Genomic DNA, 24,040 nt, shown 5'->3' with positions numbered 1-24,040 from the left:
GCTTGATAACACTTATGCTATAGAAAGTATAACTTATGAGTTTAGGGGAACAGTTTTCTACCACAAACATTTTTTTTTCGAGACAGGTTCTCACTGTAGCCCCCCCCCCCCCCCCCCCCCCGCTCCACCGGCTGTCCTGGAACTCAGAGTTCTCCCTGCCTCTGTCTCCTGAATGCGAGGATTAAAGGCTTGTGCCATCACACCCAGCTCACCACAAAAATTCTAATGTAGTTGATTTCTTTTAGTATTACAAAAAAAAAAAAAAATCTTTTCCTTTCCTAACCAAATTCAGACATTGAATTTCTGTAAGTTTCTAGTCAAAGGGAAATAGCATTTCTCAACTTCTTGAGCTATATTACTCCAAACTCTCTCAAAAGGCTGTGCCAGTTTGCTTTCTCAATAATTCATTAACTGCAAGTGCCCAAAGACCATAATATTGTACTACTCATACGATTATAATTGAGGGGGAACATCTTCTTGCTTGTGGGTTTTTAACAACTTTCGGTGTCACTGGTACAATACTTGCTGCGTTTTTTTTCTCCCCTTCGAGTAATGGAAAAGCAAAACTATGTCATCACAGGTATACGCTTTCTGATTTAACGCCAGGGTTTACTTGAAGTGCTTTGAGGTGCTCCCTGATGGAAGAATCCTGATTCCTCCCTTAGTGTTTTCCAAGTCAAACAAGCCTAATTCCTTCATTTATCCTCAGCAAACCATCACCTACTTGTAACAATTCATTAATTTATATTTAAAAGTATGTGTGTAGGGATGGGATATGGCTCAGTAATAGCAGCATTTTCATAACCTCTGTTCTGTATTCCATACCCAGTGGAACACACACACATACACAGAGTCTCTCTCTCTCTCTCTCTCTCTCACACACACACACACACACACACACACACACACTCCATCTCTCTCTCTTTCACGCACACACACACATACACACACACATGACACACACACGACATGTACATACCTGTATGTATATTGGTAATCTGCAATGATCTTTAATTTTTTATTTTTTTGGATTTTTCGAGACAGGGTTTCTCTGTAGCTTTTGGTTCCTGTCCTGCAACTAGCTTGTAGACCAGGCTGGCCTCGAACTCCCAGAGATCCACCTGCCTCTGCCTCCCCAGTGCTGGGATTAAAGGCGTGCGCCACCACCGCCCGGCGATCTTTAATTTTTTTAATAAAAGACTTTTGGTTATGAAGTATGGAAAGTTGGTCATTACATTCTCTTGTGAGATATTTATTTTCTCTCCATAAAACACAAGTACCTACAATGTTCAGAACTCTTGTTGTAAAGAGATAGGTACAGAGAAATAGTAAATATTATCTGCCTATTACCTACGCTGATGTGGCCCTAGGCATATAGTAGATTTTATGATGTGATAGAAGTCCTTACCTATGAGAGTGGATACAGTACCAGTTCTGCTGGCGACCAGTACTTGGGTTTCAATAAGTCTTTTCTATCCTTGGAACCAAATTGACAGCCACATTTTTTGAAATTTATTTTATTTTGGTTTTGATTAGCATGTGTTATGCATACATGTTAATGGGATTATGTGTTTATTATCTTCAGTTGCTGTTACAGCAGTTTATTAAGGGTGCTCTATACACATTTTGCTTTTGAGAAAAAGGTAAATATATTGGAATGAGTGAAGAATTATAAATTCACTCATTAACATTCTTTTACCTTTCTACTTACCTTTGCCAACCTCGTGAAAGATTTTACTCTTTCTTCTAAAGAGTAAGTTTGAGATTTATGAAACAATAAGTCCTAACCTATGATTACAGCCGAATGTAGGGTGCCTTATATAAGTATATGAAGATGAATTGAATCATTAATGAAAGTTGTGTGATGTAGACAAAAAGACTTTTTTCCTAGAAATTAATTTTGTAATATTTAAGTAAAAGAAAATTTAAAGTTCGGATGTTTGAACAACAAGAAATCAAATTTAAGAGAAAGACTGATTTATTTAGGAGTTGGGGAGGGAGTTTCTTTAAAGACCTACGTGATCAGTTTTGAGAAAAATGTAATTCAGGGTGGGCAGTGGTGGCACACACCTTTAATCCTAGCAACTGGGAGGCAGAGACAGGCAGATCTCAGTGAATTTGAGGCCAGCCTGGTCTATAAAGTGAGTTCCAGGACAGCCAGAGCTGTCTCAGAAAAAAAGAAAAGAAAAGAAATTCAATGCTACAGTTGTAAATTAAATTCTTAAATTACAGAGATTTTAGATTACATATGATTGACAATGGGAAAAATCTTCATAAAGGGGGAAAAGTTGGTATCATAGAGAATGGGAATTTGATGGAATGGCTTAAAGTTGGACAAAGAAAGAAGAGATTAGTTATTTTATTAAGTATCTTCTGGTAGTAATGGAGGTGGTAATGCCCTGAAGATAGCAATGAGGAGGAGAATGGTCAGTGTGACTCCAGAATTGCCTGAAAAGTAGAGAAAGAGTGGGAATTTTTAAAAGAAAATATAAGAGTCTTAAGGTACCATCTAAATGTAAAGCTTTGTTGAAATAGAACGATGAAAATTATTCTGTCACAACAGGAAATTTCAAATTGAGGTTTTTTGGGGATAGTTGTAAATTTTGTCAGCCTAGGTGCATATAGTTCATCTATGTTAAAACATTCATTTTGGCAGTTCATCTAGATACAGGGACTGGATCCGCCACACTACACATGTATTTCTCATTAGTCATCCCCCAATGCTATGTGAAGTGTAATGTTATTTCCACTGTACTGAGGGGACTCCGAAAAGAGGAATGGTAGCCAGGTGGTGGTGGCACAATCCTTTAATCTCAACACTCCAGGGACAGAGGTGGCTGGATCTCTGAGTCTGAAGCCAGCTTGGTCTATAGGGTGAATCTACAGAGTAAATTCCAGGACAGCCAGGACTGCTGTGTAGAGAAAGCCTGTGTTGAGGAAAAAAGTAGGGGTGGCGATGGTAATTTGTTTGCGTGCCTTAGCTAAGAGTTATATGGACTTTTAACTGCTAACCCAATCATTTGACTCCCAAATTATACTTTCTTCCTTGAAAGAGACAATTGGATTTTTGATTAGAATAAAGGAACTGGAAAAAGATTTCAGACTCACCAAAATGATAAAAAAAGATTTACTCTTGTTCTTATTTCACTTTGTAATATAATATACACACTATATGTTTTAAGATAATTTCTTTAAGCTTCTAGGGAGCAAGTATGGTATGGATCATGGGTATATGTTGTCTGAAAATTAAAGGTGGCAGTATTTCATTTAGTTTTGTAACAGCCCTAAGAATAGGTACTATGTTATTATTGTGTATTTTAGAAATGAAGAAACTAAAGCTTAGGGAAGTTGAGGCCATAACTAAGTGTCCTGGAAAAATGGCCTTAGGATCACATGGATTTGTCCTTAATCCTTAGGCTTTTGATTACGATAATGATATCAAATCAGACATGATTAGATGAGAATATGGGTATTCTCTCTAATATAGAATAAACCTGCAAATAAATGATACTCATTACCACAGTTATGTTACAGAAAGATGTAACTAGAACCTATCGGCTTTGATTCTCATTCATATTTCCCATAGTATAGCAGTACCTTCCTGGAAGACATTGAATGAAACAAGAATTTGGAAGAAATCAAAGGTCAAAGAAGGTAGAAAAGAAGACAGAGTTAACTAAGTATTTCAAAAGTAAAATACACTGATTAAAAAAAAACATTAAAAGAAAGTATTAAGTAAAGCCCCTCATACTCCTGATTTCAGTCCCCAGGCAACACTACCTTGAGTTGCTAGTAATGTATTGTTTTGAAGTTTGTGATTTAAGGCAGGGTCTTTCTATGTAGGCCAAGATTTCTTGAACTCGGGCATCTGCCTAGCTCTGCCTACAGAGTGCTAGGATTAAAGGCCTGTGCCACCATGCCCAGCTTAGAAATACACTTTCTGTTTCCTTCTATAGGTAACACACACATATTAAACTATGCTCTTCTTAATATATTATTAATAAAATAGATGTAGTATTCTGTTCATTGACACTGTCACCCTTTTTGCTAAGCTGAGAGCTTTCCCCCCCCCTTCCTTTTTGTAGAGAAGCTGACTGATAGATTGTGAGTAAAACTTCATTCTGTGAAAAATTATCTTGGGACCTGTAGAAGACAGAACCCAGAAATAAATGTAGGCTAGCTAATATCAGCAACTAATGGCCTTTAAATCAAAGTGGACAAGCATTCAAAGTTTTATAAATGTGAATTCAGTCTTACAACTTTACAAACAACTTGTTATTCAAATGAGAAATTAATATTTTCATCTTAGGTACAGAAAGGATGAGTTATTTTATATGCTGACACATTATAGCAGTGTATGGCATGTGATTTCTTAATTCAGCTTTTAGACTGCTGTCATTTTTTATATTAAAAAATTATATCCATATTTTCTAACTTCTAGGACACCATCCATTTCAGACGTACATGTCTATATGTCAGGTTGGTTTAGAAGTAGCTGAATCTTAAGATCCCAGGATCCAGGAACTACTGTAATGGGGGGAAATGAGACCCGACTATATTCTGGAAAATTAGTTTTTTATTAGATTCTTCTGTCGGTTAAATGAATTCATGAGTTCTTTTGTTCAAATAAAGAGGAATTAGAAGTCCTTAAGCCCAAGAAATAGGCTTGGAAATGAGCCTTTGTACTTTATTCTCTGTCTCTGTCAGGAAAGGGATTCTGTGGAGGGGAAAGGCTTGGCTTTAGTCTGCCTCCTAGATAAATGCGAAACAAGTTATATTTGGAAGATGAAAATGTTAAATTAGAGATTTTTACTTGTAAGGTGCTACATCTTTTTCATTTCTTATTTAATACAAATTGTAAAGTAGATATATATATAATCAGCTATATAATGATTATATATATGACATAACCCCCAAACCACTCATAACTTGGAGTTTGAGACAAATTAAAGCCACATAAAGAATTTCCTTCCTGTTTGTCTCTTGAATCCCTCAGCAGTCAGGGACGAACATTTCCTGACGAGGAAAAATTTAGATCTCTATGAACTTACCCTTGGGGCTGTGCTCCAGAGTTTATTTGTAAGGTAGTTGCTTTCAACTTGGAATAAAATGTGTTATAAACGGTGGCCATAGGTCCTCAAGTCAGATCCTTCCTTGACCATCAGAATGCCTGTTAGTCTTTTATCGCATGACAGAACTCAGCTAGCTGTTTCTGTAGGAACAAAGACTTCTTTTCTGAGAACTCATTCACTGCAGGCATTTCTAAGGAAGAAAGGCGAAATATTTCATCATTAGTGCTCCAACTACTTTCCTTGTCTCTGTGCCACCCCAGTGGCCACCTTTTCTCTCCCTATGGTCCTACTTTTTTCTTTGCAAGGATTTCTCTGATGGCTCAGTTGCTCTCCACACATCTCATCCTTTGACCTGCCCTGATTCATGCTATTTCTAGGGTCATGTCTATGACCCTCATGCTGATTGGATTATCATCTATATTAGTCAGTTCTCTGTCCTTGTAATCAAATACTTGACTTGGACTACTTAGGTAAAAAGATTTATTTTGGTTTTGTTTGCTTTTTTTTTAAATTTATTTATTTGTTAAGGATTTCTGCCTCCTCCCTGCAACCGCCTCCCATTTCCCTCCCCCTCCCCGATCAAGTCCCCCTCCCTCATCTGCTCGAAGAGCAATCAGGGTTCCCTGACCTGTGGGAAGCCCAAGGACCACCCACCTCTATCCAGGTCTAGTAAGGTGAGCATCCAAACTGCCTAGGCTCCCCCAAAGCCAGTACGTGCAGTAGGATCAAAAACCCACTGTGATTGTTCTTGAGTTCTCAGTATTCCTCATTGTCCTCTATGTTCAGCAAGTCCGGATTTATCCCATGCTTTTTCAGACCCAGGCCAGCTGGCCTTGGTGAGTTCCCGATAGAACATCCCCATTGTCTCAGTGTGTGCTTTTTTTATGGATATAGGGTTTTATATATCATAGGCGGGCCTTGTATTTATACTGGAGCCAAGGCTGGACTCAGTCTCACCATTCTCCTGCTTCAGCTTTTCTAGGGCTGGTGTTACAAACCACTGCCACCACTCCTGGCTTAAGACATTTACTTTGGCTCACAGTTATGGAGATTCAAGTCAAAGATCAGAAAGACTAATCTAGTGATGGGAGCACATCATGACCATACTGTGTGACAGATGAAATCACCAGAAACAGACCAGGACAGAGGCAGAAATAGACAGACACAAAGAGACAGAGACAGAGGGAGCATGTGCATGAAAAGAGAAACAAAGAAGCAAAGAAATGGGATATGGTCCTGTTGTAAGGAAGTCTACTTGTTGGTTCCCGGCCGCTTAGCCCCGAAATAATCACAGAGAAACTGTATTAATTGAATCACTACTTGGCCCATTAGCTCTAGCTTCTTATTGGCTATTTCTTACATCTTAATTTAACCCATTTCTATTAATCTGTGTATTGCCACGTGGCTGTGGCTTACTGGCTAAGGTTCTGGCATTTGATCTCTGGTGGGGGCTACATGGCTTCTCTCTGACTCCACCTTCTTCCTCCCAGCATTCAGTTAGCTCTATTCCCTGTGCAGGCCCAAAACAGTTTCTTTATTAACCATTGGTATTCACAGCATACAGAGGGGAATCCCACATCATGGTCCCATGTCTCTGTCAAATATGAGATAAGCAAAGTTAATGGTGGAAACCTTGACATGATCACTAAAAATTGCAAGGGGAATGAATCTATTATGGGCAGAGAAACTCAAGAGTGCGTGTGATCCTTAAGCGAACTCTTCCAATGGGAATGGTGAAGAGAGAGATGCTGCGGTTTGTGTCAGTAGCGCCTTGGGTTTAGTTGGTGAAGGCTTGAGATGAGGTAGAAGAATGATGGAATGGAGCAATGCTGAGCATGTGTGACCTCTAGGTTCCTAAACCCTGCGTTCAATCACAAGGGGAGTAGGGAGGAAGGCAGTCATGAAGAGAAAGTAGAGAATGAGGAAGGAGGGCAACGGGACTTCTTTTCTAGATTCAGGGATGTTGTACAGATACACAGAAATATGAAAATGGAACGTTTGGGGTATCCTTTATTAAAAACATCTTGTTCTGTGTCAGAGGACAGGGAAATCTGATATCTAATGATGTGTAAAGATCCTGCCATTAATTAAATTTCATAATAACTGTAGTTCGTAAATAATTGGTCATTTTTTAACTTATGATTTATAAATTAGTGACTTTAGCAAGATCTAATCCCTAGTATTTAGTTTCCAGAAAAATTAAAATATAGCTCTGCAAATAAAGCATTATTGACAGTCATATACTTTATTTATATATGGCACACTATGCCTAGTCCTTTGGATGTATGGACAGTTCGAGGTACTCAGTTTTTCTTTCCTCACTGAGAGTATGCAAAATATAGGAATGAAACTATTTTAGTATTTTCCTACATCTTAGTTATCATATTATGTATTATCTTACACTATTTATTCATGGTTAAATAGGCAACAGATTTTCTTCTTCCAGTTATCAACAATAACAATAACAACAAAAACATTTATTTTCCTTAATAAGATTAAAGTGTGAGTACTAGCCTACAGCAGAAATCTTGTAAAGATTTTGTTTTGTTTTGTTTTGTTTTGCAATAAATTTGCTTTTTCCATGACAATTTAGGCCAAACTTACATTCATTTGGCATCCATTTTATTCATGAAGATATTGGAAGAGATTATTAAGGAAAGTATGCTGATATTGGGAATAAGGGGGGAATGTAGGCAGGAGTGCTAATCATTCATCAGAACTTGAAACTTATACTATCAGATAAAGATTAGATTAAAATGTTAGAGTTATAGCTATCTGTCTGTCTGTCTATTTACTTAGTCACATATTTGGTTTGGCTATCTTTGGATTCATGATGTAGATCAGGGTGGCCCTAAGCTCAGAGACCCACTTGTCTCTGCTTGCTGGTCCTGAGATTAAGAAGGCAATGTCCTGTCACCTTCAGGTAGGGTTTCAGAGCTGAAGGCACACTTCAGTGATAGAACCTGTACTTATCATATCTGGGCCTCTTAGTTCAGTCCCTAGTACAAACAAACAAAAAAGCAAACAAATCCATACATAAACCTGAAGTCCAAAACAGAAACATATGAATAGTTGAAAGTCACCAGAATTTTTTCTTCGAATAATACTATCAGAAGGTGAAATACTATTTGATTTCAAAGATGTATATGCTATCGCAGAGATTAGCGTATGCATATGTCTAAAGAGTGAAGTGAAATTTGGTTAATTATAAGTTTTCATTGATATCTAGAAAAAAAACTTGTATATTTTTAATTTTGAATACTTGTCTTAAATCTAGGGAAAAATCAGACTTGTGTATATCCCATTCAAAAGTGATGGCTAAGGACTCTGGCTGCACCTCAGTGGTGATGTAGTGCTGGCCTAGTATAAGCAAGAGCCTGGGTTTCATTCATACCTCCCCAATCTACTTGTTTCTAGAAACATATCCTGCCTACTACTCATAAAAGAATTTCAAGCATTAATTAACTAATACGCTGACCTGCCTCGGTGTCGCCATTTAGTTTCTAGGCTAGGGGCTTTGAAACAGACCCTTGATCCCTTCTTCCCTCTGTTTCACGAAGGACTGCAGAGGATAAGTGAACCTCTCCCCTTAGCCTAAGCAGAAGTGTTGAGATGGACACTAGACAGCCATGAAAAGAGTGAAAGAGTCCTTTGGTGTCACCAGGAACCAGGACCTCTGTGTGTTCTCCTATACCAATTTAAGGCAATGACTTCATTGTTTATTTTCTGATTATGGGAATAGACGGTAGGACCTTGAACATGCTTGGCAAGCATTTTACAAGGGAGATAAATCCTTAGTCCCAGCGGTTCAGGATGAGGGCTAGGAAGAGAAATTACTTACATTTCTGAGATTGTCTTTTAATTTGGTCTGGTAACTTCTTCCCTTTAGATAGCTTCTTACACATTGGCCAAAGCTGTTTGTTTGCATGTCATTATCTGCCTGTATTAGTAAACTGAAATTATCTAGCTTTTGCAGTAGAGAAAGGTTAGAGCAAAAGAATTCAGGAAGGGATGTTGCGATAACCCAGTCAGTTACAGTATGTGCTGCAATCAATTGAACAAGAACTGCCTTTCTCGCTGGTAAGTGCTCTCTTTAGCAAATTGTTTCTTTCTCCCTTTAATTCAGTTCTTTGATTCCCGAAGGTAATCTTCATACCTGTGTTAGGCGTGTGTCCACAAGGATGATTCAGATCAGGCTATAAGAAATAAGAGAAGAATCCTGTAGCAGTGGAAAATTAGATTATTTGAAGAGAAATAAAATGTAGAATTGATGTCACCAACACGTTAACCCAAACAAAAGCCAGAATGAAGATCTTTTACAATTTAATGTTGTTAAACCCTTAGCAAGCACCACCATTTTATTTGCCCTAGACGTCAGGGCTAAATTAAAGCAGTATAATCTTTCCAGCAGTCTCCCTTTCCTTCACTCATCTTTTCTCCTTTCTCTCTCTCTCTCTCTCTCTCTCTCTCTCTCTCTCTCTGGTTTTTCCAGACAGGGTTTCTCTGTGTAACAGTCCTAGCTGACCTGGAACTCACCCTGTAGAACAGGCTGGCCTGGAACTCACAGAGATCTATCTGCTTCTGCCTCCCTAGTGCTGGGATTAAAGGCTTGTGCCATCACGGCTCTGCTCCTCTGTTTTCTGAGAGGGTCTATCTATATAGCCCTGGCCAGTCTGTAACTCACTTCTGTAGACCAGGCTGACCTTGAACTCAACGATCTGCTGCTTCCTGAGTGCTCTGTTTAAAGGTGTGTGCGACTACACCGGACTTCATCTTCTTTAAGAAGCGAACATAACAAGGTTGGAGACAGAGTATAGTGGTTGCACTGGCTTCTCTTTCAGAGAACCCAGGTTCCATTTCTAGCACCCATATGACAGCTAACAACTGGCCTCTGCAGGCATTACACACACGTGGTTCACAGACATACAACCAGGCAAGACAGTCATACACATAAAAATAAAAATCTCAAAAAAACAGAAACATGCCTGTAATTCATACACTCAGGAAGCAAAGGCACGTATGGACCCACCATCCCCTGCCCTCCCCAAAAAAACACAATGAAAAGAAAATATGATTTCCAATGCGTTCTATCAGTCACTGTAATTTTATCAGTATTGTATCAGATTAGATTTTTATTATATATTCAGTATTTAAGCTTACCTCAAATAAGCCTTGTGGGCTTAGACATTAATCACTGTTTTATAAATAACACAGCTTATATGGAAATTTTTCAGTTCTATCAACTTTAAAAATGTTCACTGGAATACTGCCTATTCCACACTGGAAGTTCCCTTTACGTGGCAATCTGTGTTTTGGTATGGATTCTTTTCCCTGACCAAATTTTAGGAAGGCTTCTGTGTCTTCTCCTCAGACCATCTGTGTACTTCCTGACAAAATCCAGAATCCTGCTCAGGCATTTTAGCATTCTCAGTATCTGATGAGGGTTTTCCTTCCTCTTCTACTCTGCTGGGTGATGCTGATCACCCTGCCCTGACTTCACTAAGAATCCTGCTATTTAGGGTGAGTTAGAATTTCTTATCTCTGATATTTCCTATTGGGAAATTTCCAACTGCAGTCTCGCACTGTGCTCAATGGCTGGAAATTCCTTCATGTTCTTGCTGATATTCAGACTTGAACTGGGTTTTTTGTTTAGATTCTCCCCTTTCTGTTTGCCCAGATGAGCTTTTTTTCTTTCCCACCTGTGCTATTGTCTAACTCCATTTTTACTCTGATATTCTCATGAATATGGGGTCCCTGGAGCAATGACTTTTTTTTTCTCACCTTAGTGAGAAGGGATCTGCGGTCCCAGAAAATTATTTGCCTCAAAGCCATCCCTACCAGTGGTTCCCTAATACTTTGTCTCCCTAAGTCAATGGATGTACTTCACAGGGAAGGTGAAGTTTTCAAAAGGAGTTATTAGAGGTTTATAGGTAAGAGCTTAAAGGAACAAAGCCGTTTTCCTATATGAGAAACTCAGGCCCCAAGAAAAGAGTTACCACCAGAGGTCATTGTTTAGGAGTTAAAAAGGCTTTTCTTGGTTGAGGCATGGGGGTGGGGGAGGCCATGAACTGGTCGGTGCAGTTGGCCTACCCACAGGTGTCTTGTCTAAACTGACCACTCAGCCTTACCCACAGAAATAGCTTCCAGGCATCTGTGAAGAAAGATAACAAGAAACCACACCAGGAACTAGAGCCCTCAAAAAACAGTTTGGGAATTTCTGGCCTCTGGCCAGGACAGAACCAAGGGCATTTCCAGTTTCTGGCAAGGTTAAGAATTGAAATCCCTATCCCTAAACTGCTTGGCTGCTTTCTTTCTCCCATTTTGCTCATCACAACCAGAGTTGTGAATTCAAGTGTGAATCTTTAACCTTGGAACTTAATATGCAGACTCAAATGTTGTGTAATTGAATATTGTAAATTGTATAATTTCCACTTAATGAAACACCACTGGGAGACTGACTTCGAATGCACAGGGAAACAGGACAGAAGCAATCACGTTGGTGACATAACCATTCCCTTCGAGTGCATTAGTAAAAAAAAAAAATGAAGCCTAAAAAAACCTGATAGCTGAAAAGGTTAGGAGGTCTCTGACAGCTGTTTCCGCGGACGAATTTGAATGAAAGCCAGCAAATAGCTAGTTATTGGAAGGACTCTACAGTAAGGACTTTGCGTGGGTCTGAAAACAACACAAAGTAGCTGGCGAGAAAGTCTGAAGCTTTGGAGAGAGCAAAGCCCTGGATTGGCTGAGATGAGTGTGTAAAACCAAAGGTCTCCTAGAGCCAAGCTGTGAATTTAAATGACTGAAGGTGGCCAGATGGGAACAGGGCGGGGGGTGGGGGTGGGGGGCAACCTGAAAAGCTGCTCTGGCAACTGAAGGACCACTGTCGTCATACATGAATGTGGGCTCCTGTTGTCAGACTTACAGGTTCCAACAGAGAGCTGGCCAACAGGAATTCAGTAAATCATGAAAAGAGGGTTGGGGGAGGGGGTTGACCAGGCATTAACCAACTAGTGAAAGACATGAAAGGAAATCTGGACCTTGGTTCTAGTCTCGGGTCTTATTGGTTGGTTACTTGAGAAATCGCGAAATTGCTGTTTCAGAAAAAGCATCATCTCTTGAAATCTTGGGAGATAACAGTGTCGAAATAAGTTAAGTTGAAAAGGTGCCAGCCGGGGAGGAATGCTAGGCAGTTTGGAAAATTTAGTTGACATTGTAAATTTGGAAAGGCAGCAAGATAATGTTAGCATTAAAGCAGATGAGGAAATTTACTGCTGTTTATTTTCATCATTTCAAGCAAGTTTTCTGCAAATCCTCCAACTGTGAAAGAGGATGATAAATTCAAAATAGGTAGTGTCAACCATATGCTTGTGAAGTCTAAAAAAGTTAGGGCACAACATTAAAAAAAATCCTCTGTGAAATTTGGTTATGGAAAGCTTTAAAAAGGTATACAAACTAAGTCTAAGTCATATTTGATCATTCTTTTTTGTGGGTGACAGCATCTTGCTTGTGTAGACCAGGCAGTCCTTGAACTCAGAGAGATCCATTTCTGTCTCCCAAGTGCTGGGATTAAAGTCCATCATATCTGGCCCAATGTCTTTATTATTCAGGGTAAAATTAGTTACACTGGCTATGTCCCGGAAAATGTACAATGTGTTCGCTTCTGGAGAGAAAATAGTACAATTAATTAAAGAACTTGCGAATGGAGGTAAAGAAGACTGGGGCTAATTTCTAAGCCAGTGTCGTTCTGAGAGGCCTTTAAGTGAGTGAGTTACCCACGGTTAGCATTGAGAAAACCAAGGAAACAGTGACCAAAAATGCTAAGCCAGAGAAGTAACACAGTGTTGTTCTTGCCAGTGGTGTGGATAGATGTTTGTCAAATACAAGGAAAGAATGTTGATCTGGTGTGGCTTCATACCTGGGACGAAAAGGCAATGTATGATGGCAAGACTAGGAATGCAGATAGTAGTACAGCTCTTGCCTCTCCTCACCAAAGCCTCGGACCCTTCACCATTATCATGAAATAGACCAAACAAACAAAGAAGAATGTTGACCAACAAGAATGGCAGAATTGCCCAATTTAATGGCCGGATACTTTGCTGAAGTCCAAGTTCCTTCTGGAGTCAGGGGTGGCATATGACACAGTGGTTTGCTTTTTTTTTTTTTTTTTTTGTTAAATGTGATGACAGAAGGGAAAATGGCAGGAAATGAAATTAAAGATTTACTGTCTTTCCTAGTGCTGAATTAGCAGGTGTTCATCTTGGCTTTTAATTCCCTGACCCCCCTCTTCAATGTCACGTCTCTCAGGGAGGTACGGATTTCCGCTTCTTCAGTCTCCTAGTTAAGCAGCAGGTGGCTAGGATGCTTGGCTGCAGTGCTTTCGAGGCTAAGTGTTTCGGGCTCCGAGATTTATATTCAAGCCACGTATTTTCAGCTTCGAAAGAAACCTGAAATATCATAATTTTGGAGTTCTCGGGTATAAATTGATATGTGTCTCACTAGCTTCTCCCAATCTCTTCTCCAGCCTGCCTCATTAATTTCACATGGCGTTCCTCTGGTCTCCTAAATTGGCTACCCTCAGATCATGTTTTAGGTTTCCAAGATACAGGAGCTCTGATCTGTCTTTATCTCCTCTCCGGTTTTGTTCCTTCCCTTTTGGATAAATGTCATTTTTCATTTCTATCGTGTCAGTCCTCGTAGAGTTTCATCCATGAGAGAAGACAAAGGGCTCTCCTCCACACTCTTGTGTTTAACTAGACGTCTCATACCCTAAGTCCCTTGTTAAAGAGGTGAAGGACCCAACTGTGAGTTTATCTAAGCCCACAAGGTTACTCTTCCTTCCCACTCTCTGTGATTTCAGAAGTCTTAGCTTTCATAGATTCCTTGTGGCCCACACATTTCTCTGCCTCAGAGCTATTTTTTGCATGTGCTGAACTATTAACCTGCCTTGCTCTACCCGCCCCTCACCTGGCTCCTTCTCAGAGCCCTTCAGGTCTTTGCTTTAACTTTACTTTCTTCGAAAAGGCTTGTTTCCCCACGTGTACAAGCTTTCTGTGACTTTCCTCAAGGCCCCTTTCACAGATTTCGCTTGCATATGTAATTATTCTTTCAGTTGACTGGAGTGTCAAGGAGGGCCATGCTGTGTCTTGGTTATCAGTGTATTCCATTTGTTTGGCATGGCTCCTGGCATACATAGCACACTCGTTTCGTGACTTTACTTTAGAAACTTTAAAAGGAACAATTATTTACCCTAAAATAAGGAGGGAGCTGATACACCAAAGAAAGATTAAGTCTAGTTCAGTGAATATATATGCTCATTGGAGTTCTTTACAAGAACAGCAAACTCATGGAAATCTCCAGCACTGAAAACTTCTGCTTTCAATCAGGTTTTTGTTTGTTTTTCTCATAAATCCTCTGTCTGGTGCTGCTTGGTGGAAGGGGCTGCTAATCAGAATCTCAGGGGAGGGTCTCCTGAAGGTCTTGTGACAAACGGTTTTCATAATTGGAATGTTAGCACCTTCATTGCCATTACTATAGGGTCTCGCCATCTCATATGCTGTTCTATCTGTGTCCTTCTCCAGACTGTAGACATTGTCTTCTGTAGGTTATCATGACCACTCTGCTTCAAGAAAGTGAAGCATCTAAGCTACAGTGCTCACTAACTGTCGATAGAATAGGCAAACATATGGATGAATCTTCTAAGAAGTTCTATAGCATATAAACTGTTTTTGTATAGTGGCGCGCTCCTCCAATCCCAGCATTCAGGAGGTCCAGGAGAGAAAATGGAGTGTCAGGCCTGCCTGAGTTACATTCCCATTTAAATAAAGCCCTACGGGTGATGGAGTTATAAAGGTTTCAGATTTTATATGTTTTTCGCCAATGAATAATGTGTTTTGATCAAATTTACTCCCTATTCTTTCCTCTCCAACTTCTTCACAACACACCCTTTGCCCTCCCAACTGCATGTACTCTTTTTATAACCCACTGAGCCCACTTAGTGATGCCAGTATTGTGTAGGACTGTCCACTGGACCATGGGCAGAAGAAAACCCTCTTCTTCAGGTATAATATATTAATGGGCCTCTTTTTACTGATTGTTTAAAGTTATATTCCAGGGTATTTCTGGTGGCACAAGCATGTAATCTCAACAGTATAGGAGGCTGAGGCAGGATATTCAAGGGCTGTTTGGGCCACACGGCAGGCTCGAGGCTAGTGTTGCTCAGTGCAGTGAGACCCTGTCTCAAGATACAAAAATTCAAAGGGCTCCGGATATATACGTCAGTAGAATGGGTGTATCCAAGACTAGAACAAGAAGGGGAGGGTATAACATTCCTAATCTGTTCTTCAAGATGTTCAGAGTTGTCAGTAATTCTAACCTTCCGAAGCCTATATCTTGACTTGATTTGCTTTTAAGCCAAACATGATTTCAATTATTGAGTTTATGTTAAGCTTCATTAAGGCCTGTGGTTCTTGTTCATTCTGGTGAGTCTGGCTGGCAAAAATAACACTTTCAGCACAGACTCCATTAGAACATTCTAGGGAAAGAATGAAGCTAGGGAATTAGGAATATAGTATTAGATAATAAATTTGCCATTTACTTATAATAAGAGCCTATAATAAAGTTAGAGATACCTTGTTTGATTTTATCTTGTTTTGAATGTTTGGAAGAGTATTCAAGTAGACACAGTGTACTAGTTGGTTGCACATTAACTGCCAAGCATTGATTAATTATACTTCATTTCATCATTATTTTTTACTTAGGATCACCTGGTATAATTAGATTAAATTTCTTCTGGGTAATAGAATATGTGTGTATATATGCACATACTTACATACTCTAATACATATATGTGTGTGTGTGTGTGTGTGTGTGTGTGTGTGTATATATATATATATATATATATATATATATATCCAGAAACCACAATACTGATTTATCTGTTGGAATAATCTTTTTAGCCAGACAACTCTTTCTATTCATTATGTTTATGAGGTTGTTATTCTTTGTACTAATCGATAAGTCTGCTCAAACTGTTCTTGAAAGGCTCCTGAAGCCCTTGATGAAAATCTAGACTACAATACAAGTTGTGTGAAATCCTAGACTCCAGTTAGTCTGAGAGAAGTATTGTGGCAGTGTTATTAGAAGGCAGGAATGGGGAGTGATTGGAGATGAAGGGGTAGAATGCTCTCTTGCACTATCTTCCCTATTCCACCAGGTCTTTAGTGTGCTACAGTTTTTTTGCTACTACTACAAGAGCATGCCCAATGCGTATAGATCCCAAGTACAACTTGATCAGCCATATTTCTTTTTGACAGTTGCCTCTGTCACCCCCCACAGAATAAAGGGGCAAACTGTAAAATACCAGAGTCAAGAGAAGTTCACAGGCTAAATAATGTGGGGAAGGAAGAAAAAGAAAGACAAGCTATTACTTGTTTTCAAATATGAGCAGGGTATGATGGCACACTTTAATCCCAGCAGAGGCAGGAGAATCTCTGTGTTTGAGGTCTTCCTGGTCTGTGGAGTGAGTTCCATGACAGACAGGGATCTGTCTTGAAAGAAAAGCAAAAACAACAAAAGAGTGAGTGGGCCATCATTTCAGCAGTTGGCAGCTCAACTTGAAAAACTGAAGACATTGCTTCTAGACTCGCTCTGTTCCTGGGTTCGAACCAGCCCAGAGGTAAAAACTAATCCAAGTCAGGAAGAGCAATGCTTTGATCCTGAGCATTTTGATCCTTCTGAAGTGTGCATTCTACCAGCTGCCATGGAAACATGGGTAGCTTCTTGGATAGTCTCAGTCCTCTTGAGTTCTGGCTGGGAGAGCTAGTGACCTCATTCCAGCTTGGATCCGAGTTGTGGAAAGTAGATAGCCTCTTCTGGGCCATGGGACTGAGGGGCTTTATTAGCATTCTGAAACTTTCGCATATTTTAGCGAGGCCGTCATTCCCTGAGCTTCAGCCCAGGATAGATTCACACAGTTCACAGCTGTGTTGCATCTTGAAGTTTCTTGGGCATCCTACATGCTTTCATGAGGCAGGCACTTATCTCTTCCAGCTGTAAGCCAGAGGGAGCGGGACTGCAGATCCTTAGCAATATATGCAGACTCAAACGGCGTAGTTAACTCCCTAGTTGGACTTTTAGGCACCAGAAATCTGTTGGAATTCACTGATGATTGCTGAATTCACTAATGATTACTGGGTGTAAGTTCATATGGCTTGTAGCTCTGTTTTGGAAACTAGCCATTTTCCCCGCTATTTTCTTCTGGCATTCCTGCATCCCTGATTGAGAAGGGTGTGGACTATGTTGCTTAGAGATGCAATGGCAGAAGGTTTGTTCATTACAATAAGTTGAAGGCACAATGGAAGGGTGTCAGGAAGGATTAGCTAGAGGCAGGATGTGTCATAATTAGGAAGACTTGGAAGAACTGCTTTGGGGAAGCTGAAAGCTCTGCTAGAGCAAGAATGTTCCAGATGCCTGTCTCTTGATACTTTCCCACAGTGAGCCACACCCCAAACAAATCATATCATCCACGCCTTCCCAATTGGAGCTCTAGCTTCTGGAAGATGCCAATTCTTTATAGGAATTCTGTGAGAGTTGGATGAAGTGTCTGACCTCATTTGCCCCCCCCCTCCTTTTTTTGAGTTCTGAATAAAACCAGAACAATTGGAAAGGAGAGTGGAGTTAGGGCCATAAGAGAGAGTCGTTGGTTGCACACCAGAAAGAAGGAAACAAATCCCGTGAGTTGAGAGTCAGTTGAAAAGGAGGATTAAGAAAAATGGGGAGGGGAGTGCTGTGCCAGTGTCTTCGACTGAGACGATTGCTTGGTAGATAGCTCTCATGCCTTACAAACGGCCACTGAATGTTCTTAAGGGAAATGTAGACCGTATTTAACCCAAAGAATTATTCTATGTCTTTGTACAGCTAATTTTATAGAGAGCTTAAAGTCCTCAATAATAAGTGTGTAAAATCCATAGTAGTAAATATACGAAAACTCTTTTGAGTATGCTGGAGGCAGGGCAGGAATCCATTTAATGTCACAAGATGACTCTTACTATAAATTTGTCCAGAACACCTTCAAAGCTAACCAGTGCTGACTGAGGAAAAGAGACTAAGGGGAAAAACCGTGATGTTGGGGGTAAGACGAATAAAGGATTATTAAGAATGTAGCTGACAGCTTCCTTTTTATTCCTGTTTTGGCTTCCAAATTATAATGAAAGCAGGTGCCCAAAGAAGCACTGTCTCATAGGAACATTAGGCAGTGGGTACCAGATAACCTTACAGCTTGTACCAAAAGCACAGCCAAATACTAGCTGTGCTCTTTTGAGTGCCTTTGGCGAGCCTGGGTAAACCACAGTCCTTCAATGCAATGGTTCTTAGAGTGTGGTCCATGAACCAACAGCATTAGCATTACCTAGAAACTTGTTAAAAATGTATATTCTCAAGCTCTCGCCCAGACCTATAGAATCAGGAAATCTAGAGTGAGGGACTGGGAAATGTGTGTTTTAGAAGTAGCCCTCCAGGTGTATTCACATTTGAAAGACGATTGATTTCATAGTACAGACTCTGTCAGGCAACCAAGAATCCAGTGGGCCACAGTTAGACAGTGTTAGGTCCAGTTTAGGGTACCATTTCTAATAATGTAGAATCTGCTAGAATGGTCTTTGATCCTGTTAACGTAATGGCAGGTAATGTTTCTAAATCTTCTTCAACAGTGTTCATATTTTGCTTGACACTAGTATGAACAATACTACCCTATCTAACATTACTTATGTTAATTAATGAAATCCCCAGTGTAATACGAGCTAAATATAGCTGCAGCACTTTACGGTGGCCGCCTCTCTAGTGAGGCTTTTTGATTAATTGCTAAGCAGCCACCCCTGGAGTATGCATTCCTGATTAAGACAACTGACCGCCTCTGTAGTGTGGCTTAAACTAACATACGCATACATCACATTGTACTGTATACATGAGAGTAGTTTTTTTCACTCTTAAAATTGACATTATTAAAGCATAATTTAAACACCATAAAACACTTCCATTTTAAACACACAGTTTTGGCAAACATGAGGTCATGTCGCCCCTACACCAATCACAATACATACCCTAACCACCTCAGTTATAGCTCTTGGTTCCTTTGAGTAAAAATTTCCACTTCCACACCATGGTAGGTTACCATTTGTCCATAGGTAGATTTAGCATGTTTTATATTTTTTCAAAATTATTTCTGTAAGTTTTATGTAAAAGCCAGTTGCATGGCTTTTAGATTGATGTTTTGTTACATTCTCTGTAATTATTTTCCTTTTATTGCATGTCAGTATCTCTTATGTGGCTAGCACAGGCTGATTATTTGTTATTCTATTGCTTTGTTTCCAGCCCAGTTTGGGGATGTTATGAATGAAGCTGTGGACAATCATGTTCCAGGCTTTTTGTGAACATGTATTTTATTTATTTTTGTAAATATTAATTAATATTGGTCATAAGATATATGTATATTTAATGTCATAAGACACTCCTAATCTGGGGCTGGAGAGTTGGCTCAAAGGTTTAGAGCGTTTGCTGCATTTGTGGATGATCCAGGTTCAGTTGTCAGCACCCGCATGGTGGCTCACAACCACCTATAACTCCAGTTCCAGAGGATCTGTAGGCACCAGACATGCATAGGATATATAGACATACGAGCATGCAAAACACTCAGACACGTTAAGTAAAAATAATAAATCATTTAAAAAAAAAGAAAAAGAAAGAGACTGCTCATATAACTTTCCAAAATTGTGTTGTTTTGTATTCCTATAAGCTCTGTAGGTGCTCTGGTCTTTTCGTGGTCTTTTCATTATTTGGTATTGCCAGTCTTTAAAAAATTATGCTGAATAATTTGGAATAACTTCTAGATGTTCTTTTCTTCCCTCTCATTTAAATGTAGGCCAATATATTTGGTTTCTGCGCAGACCACAAAGTGAATAATGTTGATCTAGGTGACTTAGATATAGAGAAAATATTACTATTTCCTTCCTTAGGATCAGTGTTGTGGATATCCTTTGTCTGTGGCAGTTACACTGTCTTCTTGTCTTCCTTTTGTTCATTTACTCATTCAGTCTGTCAGCCAGTTCTCTGGCTGTATTAGCTCTGCTTTGCCACAGAGCAGTTATATATTAAGTTGCTAAGAAATAGGACTGGTGACAAAATTCTCAAGGAGCTTTTTGGAGCTGAGTTTCTGAAGTTTATACATACATGCAAACTACATACATACATACATAGAAACTCTCGCAAAGAAACATAGCTATGATAATGCTTGTGCAGCCTTGCATAAGGGTGCTGTCTGAGTATAGCCCCCTGTTAAATGACCTGACTTTCCGAGACTTACAGATAGAAAATGGTGGCCTAAATTGTTGAATTGTTAGTCCATGCCGACTATCAGACTTAGACCTTAAACAATAAAGCTAATTGTTAGAGAAACTTCCTCCTGCATCAGATGGGAAGAAATACAGAGAGCCATAGGCAGGCATATGAGAGAGAGAGACAGAGAGAGAGAGAGAGAGAGAGAGAGAGAGAGAGAGAGAGAGAGAGAGAGAGAGACAGACACAGAGAGAGACACAGAGAGAGAGACAGAGTCACAGAGAGTGCAACAGGCAGAGACACAGAGAGACAGAAAAACCTTGAAACACACAGCTCTAAATGGGTTGTCTCCATCTAATCCCTCCGCTCAGAGCTCAGGGCACCCCTCAGAAGAGAAGGCAGAAAGAAAGAGCCAGAGGGGATGGAGGACACCAGGAGAACAGTACCCTCTGAATCAACTGATCAAAGCTTATATGAACTCATGGAGACTGAAATAGCATGCTAGGGCCTGCATGGGTCTACACCAGGTTGTTTGTGTCTAAACTATGGCTTCCAGGTTAACATTTTTATGGGATCTCTGAGTGAGCAATGAGTGGGTCTCTGATTCTTGTGCCTTCTCTTGGGAACTTTTCCTTCTCTTGGTTTGTCATGTCCGACTTCGATGTGATAGATTTTGTTTTATCTTATTATATTAGTTTTATATTTTAAAATGAATGAATGGATGAAAATCTAGCCACTAGTGTAAAGGACTGAACTGTTAGTTACACCTACTGGGAGGGGAACTCAGTTCTCTCCAATGGAGTGACACTGGGTGCACCAGCCACTCCTGGGCAGCCCTCATGTGTCAGAGTTGTTGACCCATATAATTGACTCTACAGGGTTTTTTAAGGGGGGGGTGCTTTTATTTGGTTATGGTTTTGTAGGTTTTTTGGGGGGTGATTTTGTTTTTTGGTTTTGGGGGGTTTGTGTTATATTGGGTTTTTGCTTGTTTTTTTTTGATGAAGAACATTAAAGTTGGTGGGTAGGGAGTGGGAGAGGATCTAGAAGTACTTGGGAGAGGAGAAGAGTATGACAAAAATATATTTAAATTTAAAAATAATTTTAAAAGATAAAAGATAAAATGAATATAATGCTAGTTGCTGGTCCAAGATTGCAAAATTACATTTTAGCAGGAATAAGTTCAAGAAATATGTTCTGTAAAAATAATTAAGGAGATGATGAATTTGAGAGAGGGTGGGCAAACATGGGAAGAGTTGGCGGGAAGAAGGGGAGGCATGGAAATGCTGTTAGTTTTCACAGCAAGTGCTCGAAAACTTAAGAAATTATTCTGTTGAATCATGACTATAATTAATGGTGATATATGGTTGAAAATGCAAAGATGCTGGCTGGATATTAAGTGTTCTCACCACAAAAATAATAAGGATGTTTGCTTTAAATTTAATCATAACGTTATGTGGTTTTTTTAACCTCAGACATCATATTGTATATGACAAATACATGCAATTTTAGATCAATTTAAAAAATGTTGAAATTCATTTTACTTTCAATTTTATATTAACACATACACATGCTGATTATATAAAACATGCTTGGAATGTTAACAGTATATATTCCATGGTTGTAGGCTGTTATGCTTTATTTATTCAGTTTTATAGGTTTCTTTAATTTCTTCTCTTTTCCACAGTAAACATTTGACCTGTTATATGAAAATATGGGCATAGCGTTCTTTGCGTTTTCAGGTCTTATAGCAATTCCAGTAATGTATTCCTTCTCTTTCTTTAATCTTGCACAGCAAGGATTTACTACAGTAGATACAGATTACAGTCTAGGAAGAAAAACAATGCTTGGCCTCCTTTTCCCTCTGGGGACCTAGCAGTGCATGATAGGCCATTGTAGCCTTTCCCGGAAGGGAAGCTAAGCTGTCCTCACTGTCCAAGGGCACAAAGAGCTGTTTCCTTAACACTAAACCTACAGAAGTTCACCTTCTAAAGCTCAGAGCATAAGCACAAGGTTTCTTTCTAACTTCTTATTGTGACTTTTGTAGCTGTTGGCCAATCATCGGGGGTTTCCTCTGTGCTTTCTGATGAAATAACAAATGGTCTTTGTCTCCCTCCTTTTTCTTCAGCTGACCTGAATAATGTCAGGTTCTCCGCCTATAGGACTGCCATGAAGCTCCGAAGACTGCAGAAGGCCCTTTGCTGTGAGTATTAGCCAACGTTTGAAGGCCTTGATCATTTTTCTTTGCTTAAAGAATGAGGACTGGAGAGTTTTCACCAGTTTACACCCTTGAGTCACAAGGTCATTTTGCCAAATAAAATTTATTCTTGAAAGCATTTTGGCTTAGTACCTGCCCAGACTGTTTTGTTGGGTTATAATTACCTCTGCAAGTGTTCAGTGACTTTTGTTAGATTGATAAGATATTGGTAAAATTTGTTTTGTTAAATGAATAGCATTTACACCTACATTTATCTTTGTGAAAGTTATTTTATCTCCCCCTTTCCCATTATATCTTCATTTTATAAAGACTATTTAATATTAGAGCATTATAACAATATTATCTGAACCAAGTTCATAGATATGTCTTTTGTTTCTTTAAATGCAAGTATTCAGATGTATGTTATGATAGAGAAAAGATGATTGGATTTTTTGTTTGTTTTCCCAGGCAGGGTTTCTATGCATAGCCCTAGCTGTCCTGAAACTAGCTCTGTGGGCTAGGATAGCTTCGAACTCAGAGATCTGCCAGCTGGGATAAAAGGCAGCAACACCATGCCTGGCGAGATCTTTTTTATTTTAACTTTCCTTTATTTATTATTTGTGTCTTTCACATCATGCTTTTCAATCCCATTCATATCTGCCCTCTGCCCCTGCTACCCACCTCCAAAATAAAGCAAAATTTAAGACAAAAAAAAGAGAGAAAACTAAAGAAAAAAAAGGGAAAAGAATCTCGTCATGGAAGCGACAGTGTGACGCAGTGAGTCACACAGTATAACCTTTCGTTCATATATCTTTACTTGCAAGTGTTCGTTGCAGAGTCATCGGTCTGGTTTGAGGCCTCTGGTTTCTACTACACTATTGATGATGGGCCCTCACTGGGACTCCTCTTGGATATCCTGTTGCTGTCCTGTGCTGTGGAGATCATGTAGATTTGGATCTGCAGGAACAGCCCCGTCATATGTGTTCTAGTCATAGGGAGGGAAGGCTGTGTTCTGAGGCCTGGGGCCTAAGGAGAGCAGAAAGTACTCAGGAACTAAAATGACTTCGTCATGGCTACTCTGCAGAATTCCAGGCCTATTGTGAAATATTAGGCTAGAGAGAGAAGCAGGAGACAGATTGCGAGAAGCTTTTAAAACCCAAGTTAAAGCCTTTAGAGGTCAGTGGGAGCCATTCAAGAGATTTTGGCAAGGGGATGACATGGATGGATTTTCACTTTGAAAAACCATTCTGGCTGGGAAACAAAGCATGAATTGAGGGTTGAACCATGGGCAGGAAAGAGATCTTAACAGAATTGAAACCAGCAATATGGTGGCTTGAATAGGAATAGAGGAACATTTCAAGATATAGGCGGCAGATGCTCCAAGCTTTAGTGATTTGTTTGATGGGGAGGGTGAAGGCAAATCAAGGAAGGGAAGACTCGTGGATTC

The 24,040-nt window shown here is 39.6% G+C and overlaps 1 protein-coding gene across 13 annotated transcripts in view; it reads left to right on the top strand.

Annotated features, from left to right (window-relative positions):
* The window catches only part of Dmd (dystrophin), a 2,313,977-nt gene that overhangs the window by 2,188,001 nt on the left and 101,936 nt on the right, over positions 1 to 24,040 (top strand). For all 13 annotated transcript variants that reach the window (XM_075957213.1, XM_075957212.1, XM_075957218.1 and 10 more), the window contains one exon: positions 22,525 to 22,599. In XM_075957213.1, coding sequence (XP_075813328.1) covers positions 22,525 to 22,599 — 75 coding nt within the window. The remainder of the gene's footprint in view (positions 1 to 22,524; positions 22,600 to 24,040) is intronic.

The sequence above is a fragment of the Microtus pennsylvanicus genome, chromosome X (assembly GCF_037038515.1).
Source record: "Microtus pennsylvanicus isolate mMicPen1 chromosome X, mMicPen1.hap1, whole genome shotgun sequence".
NCBI lineage: Eukaryota > Metazoa > Chordata > Mammalia > Rodentia > Cricetidae > Microtus > Microtus pennsylvanicus.
This window is presented reverse-complemented; position numbering and strand designations above follow the sequence as displayed.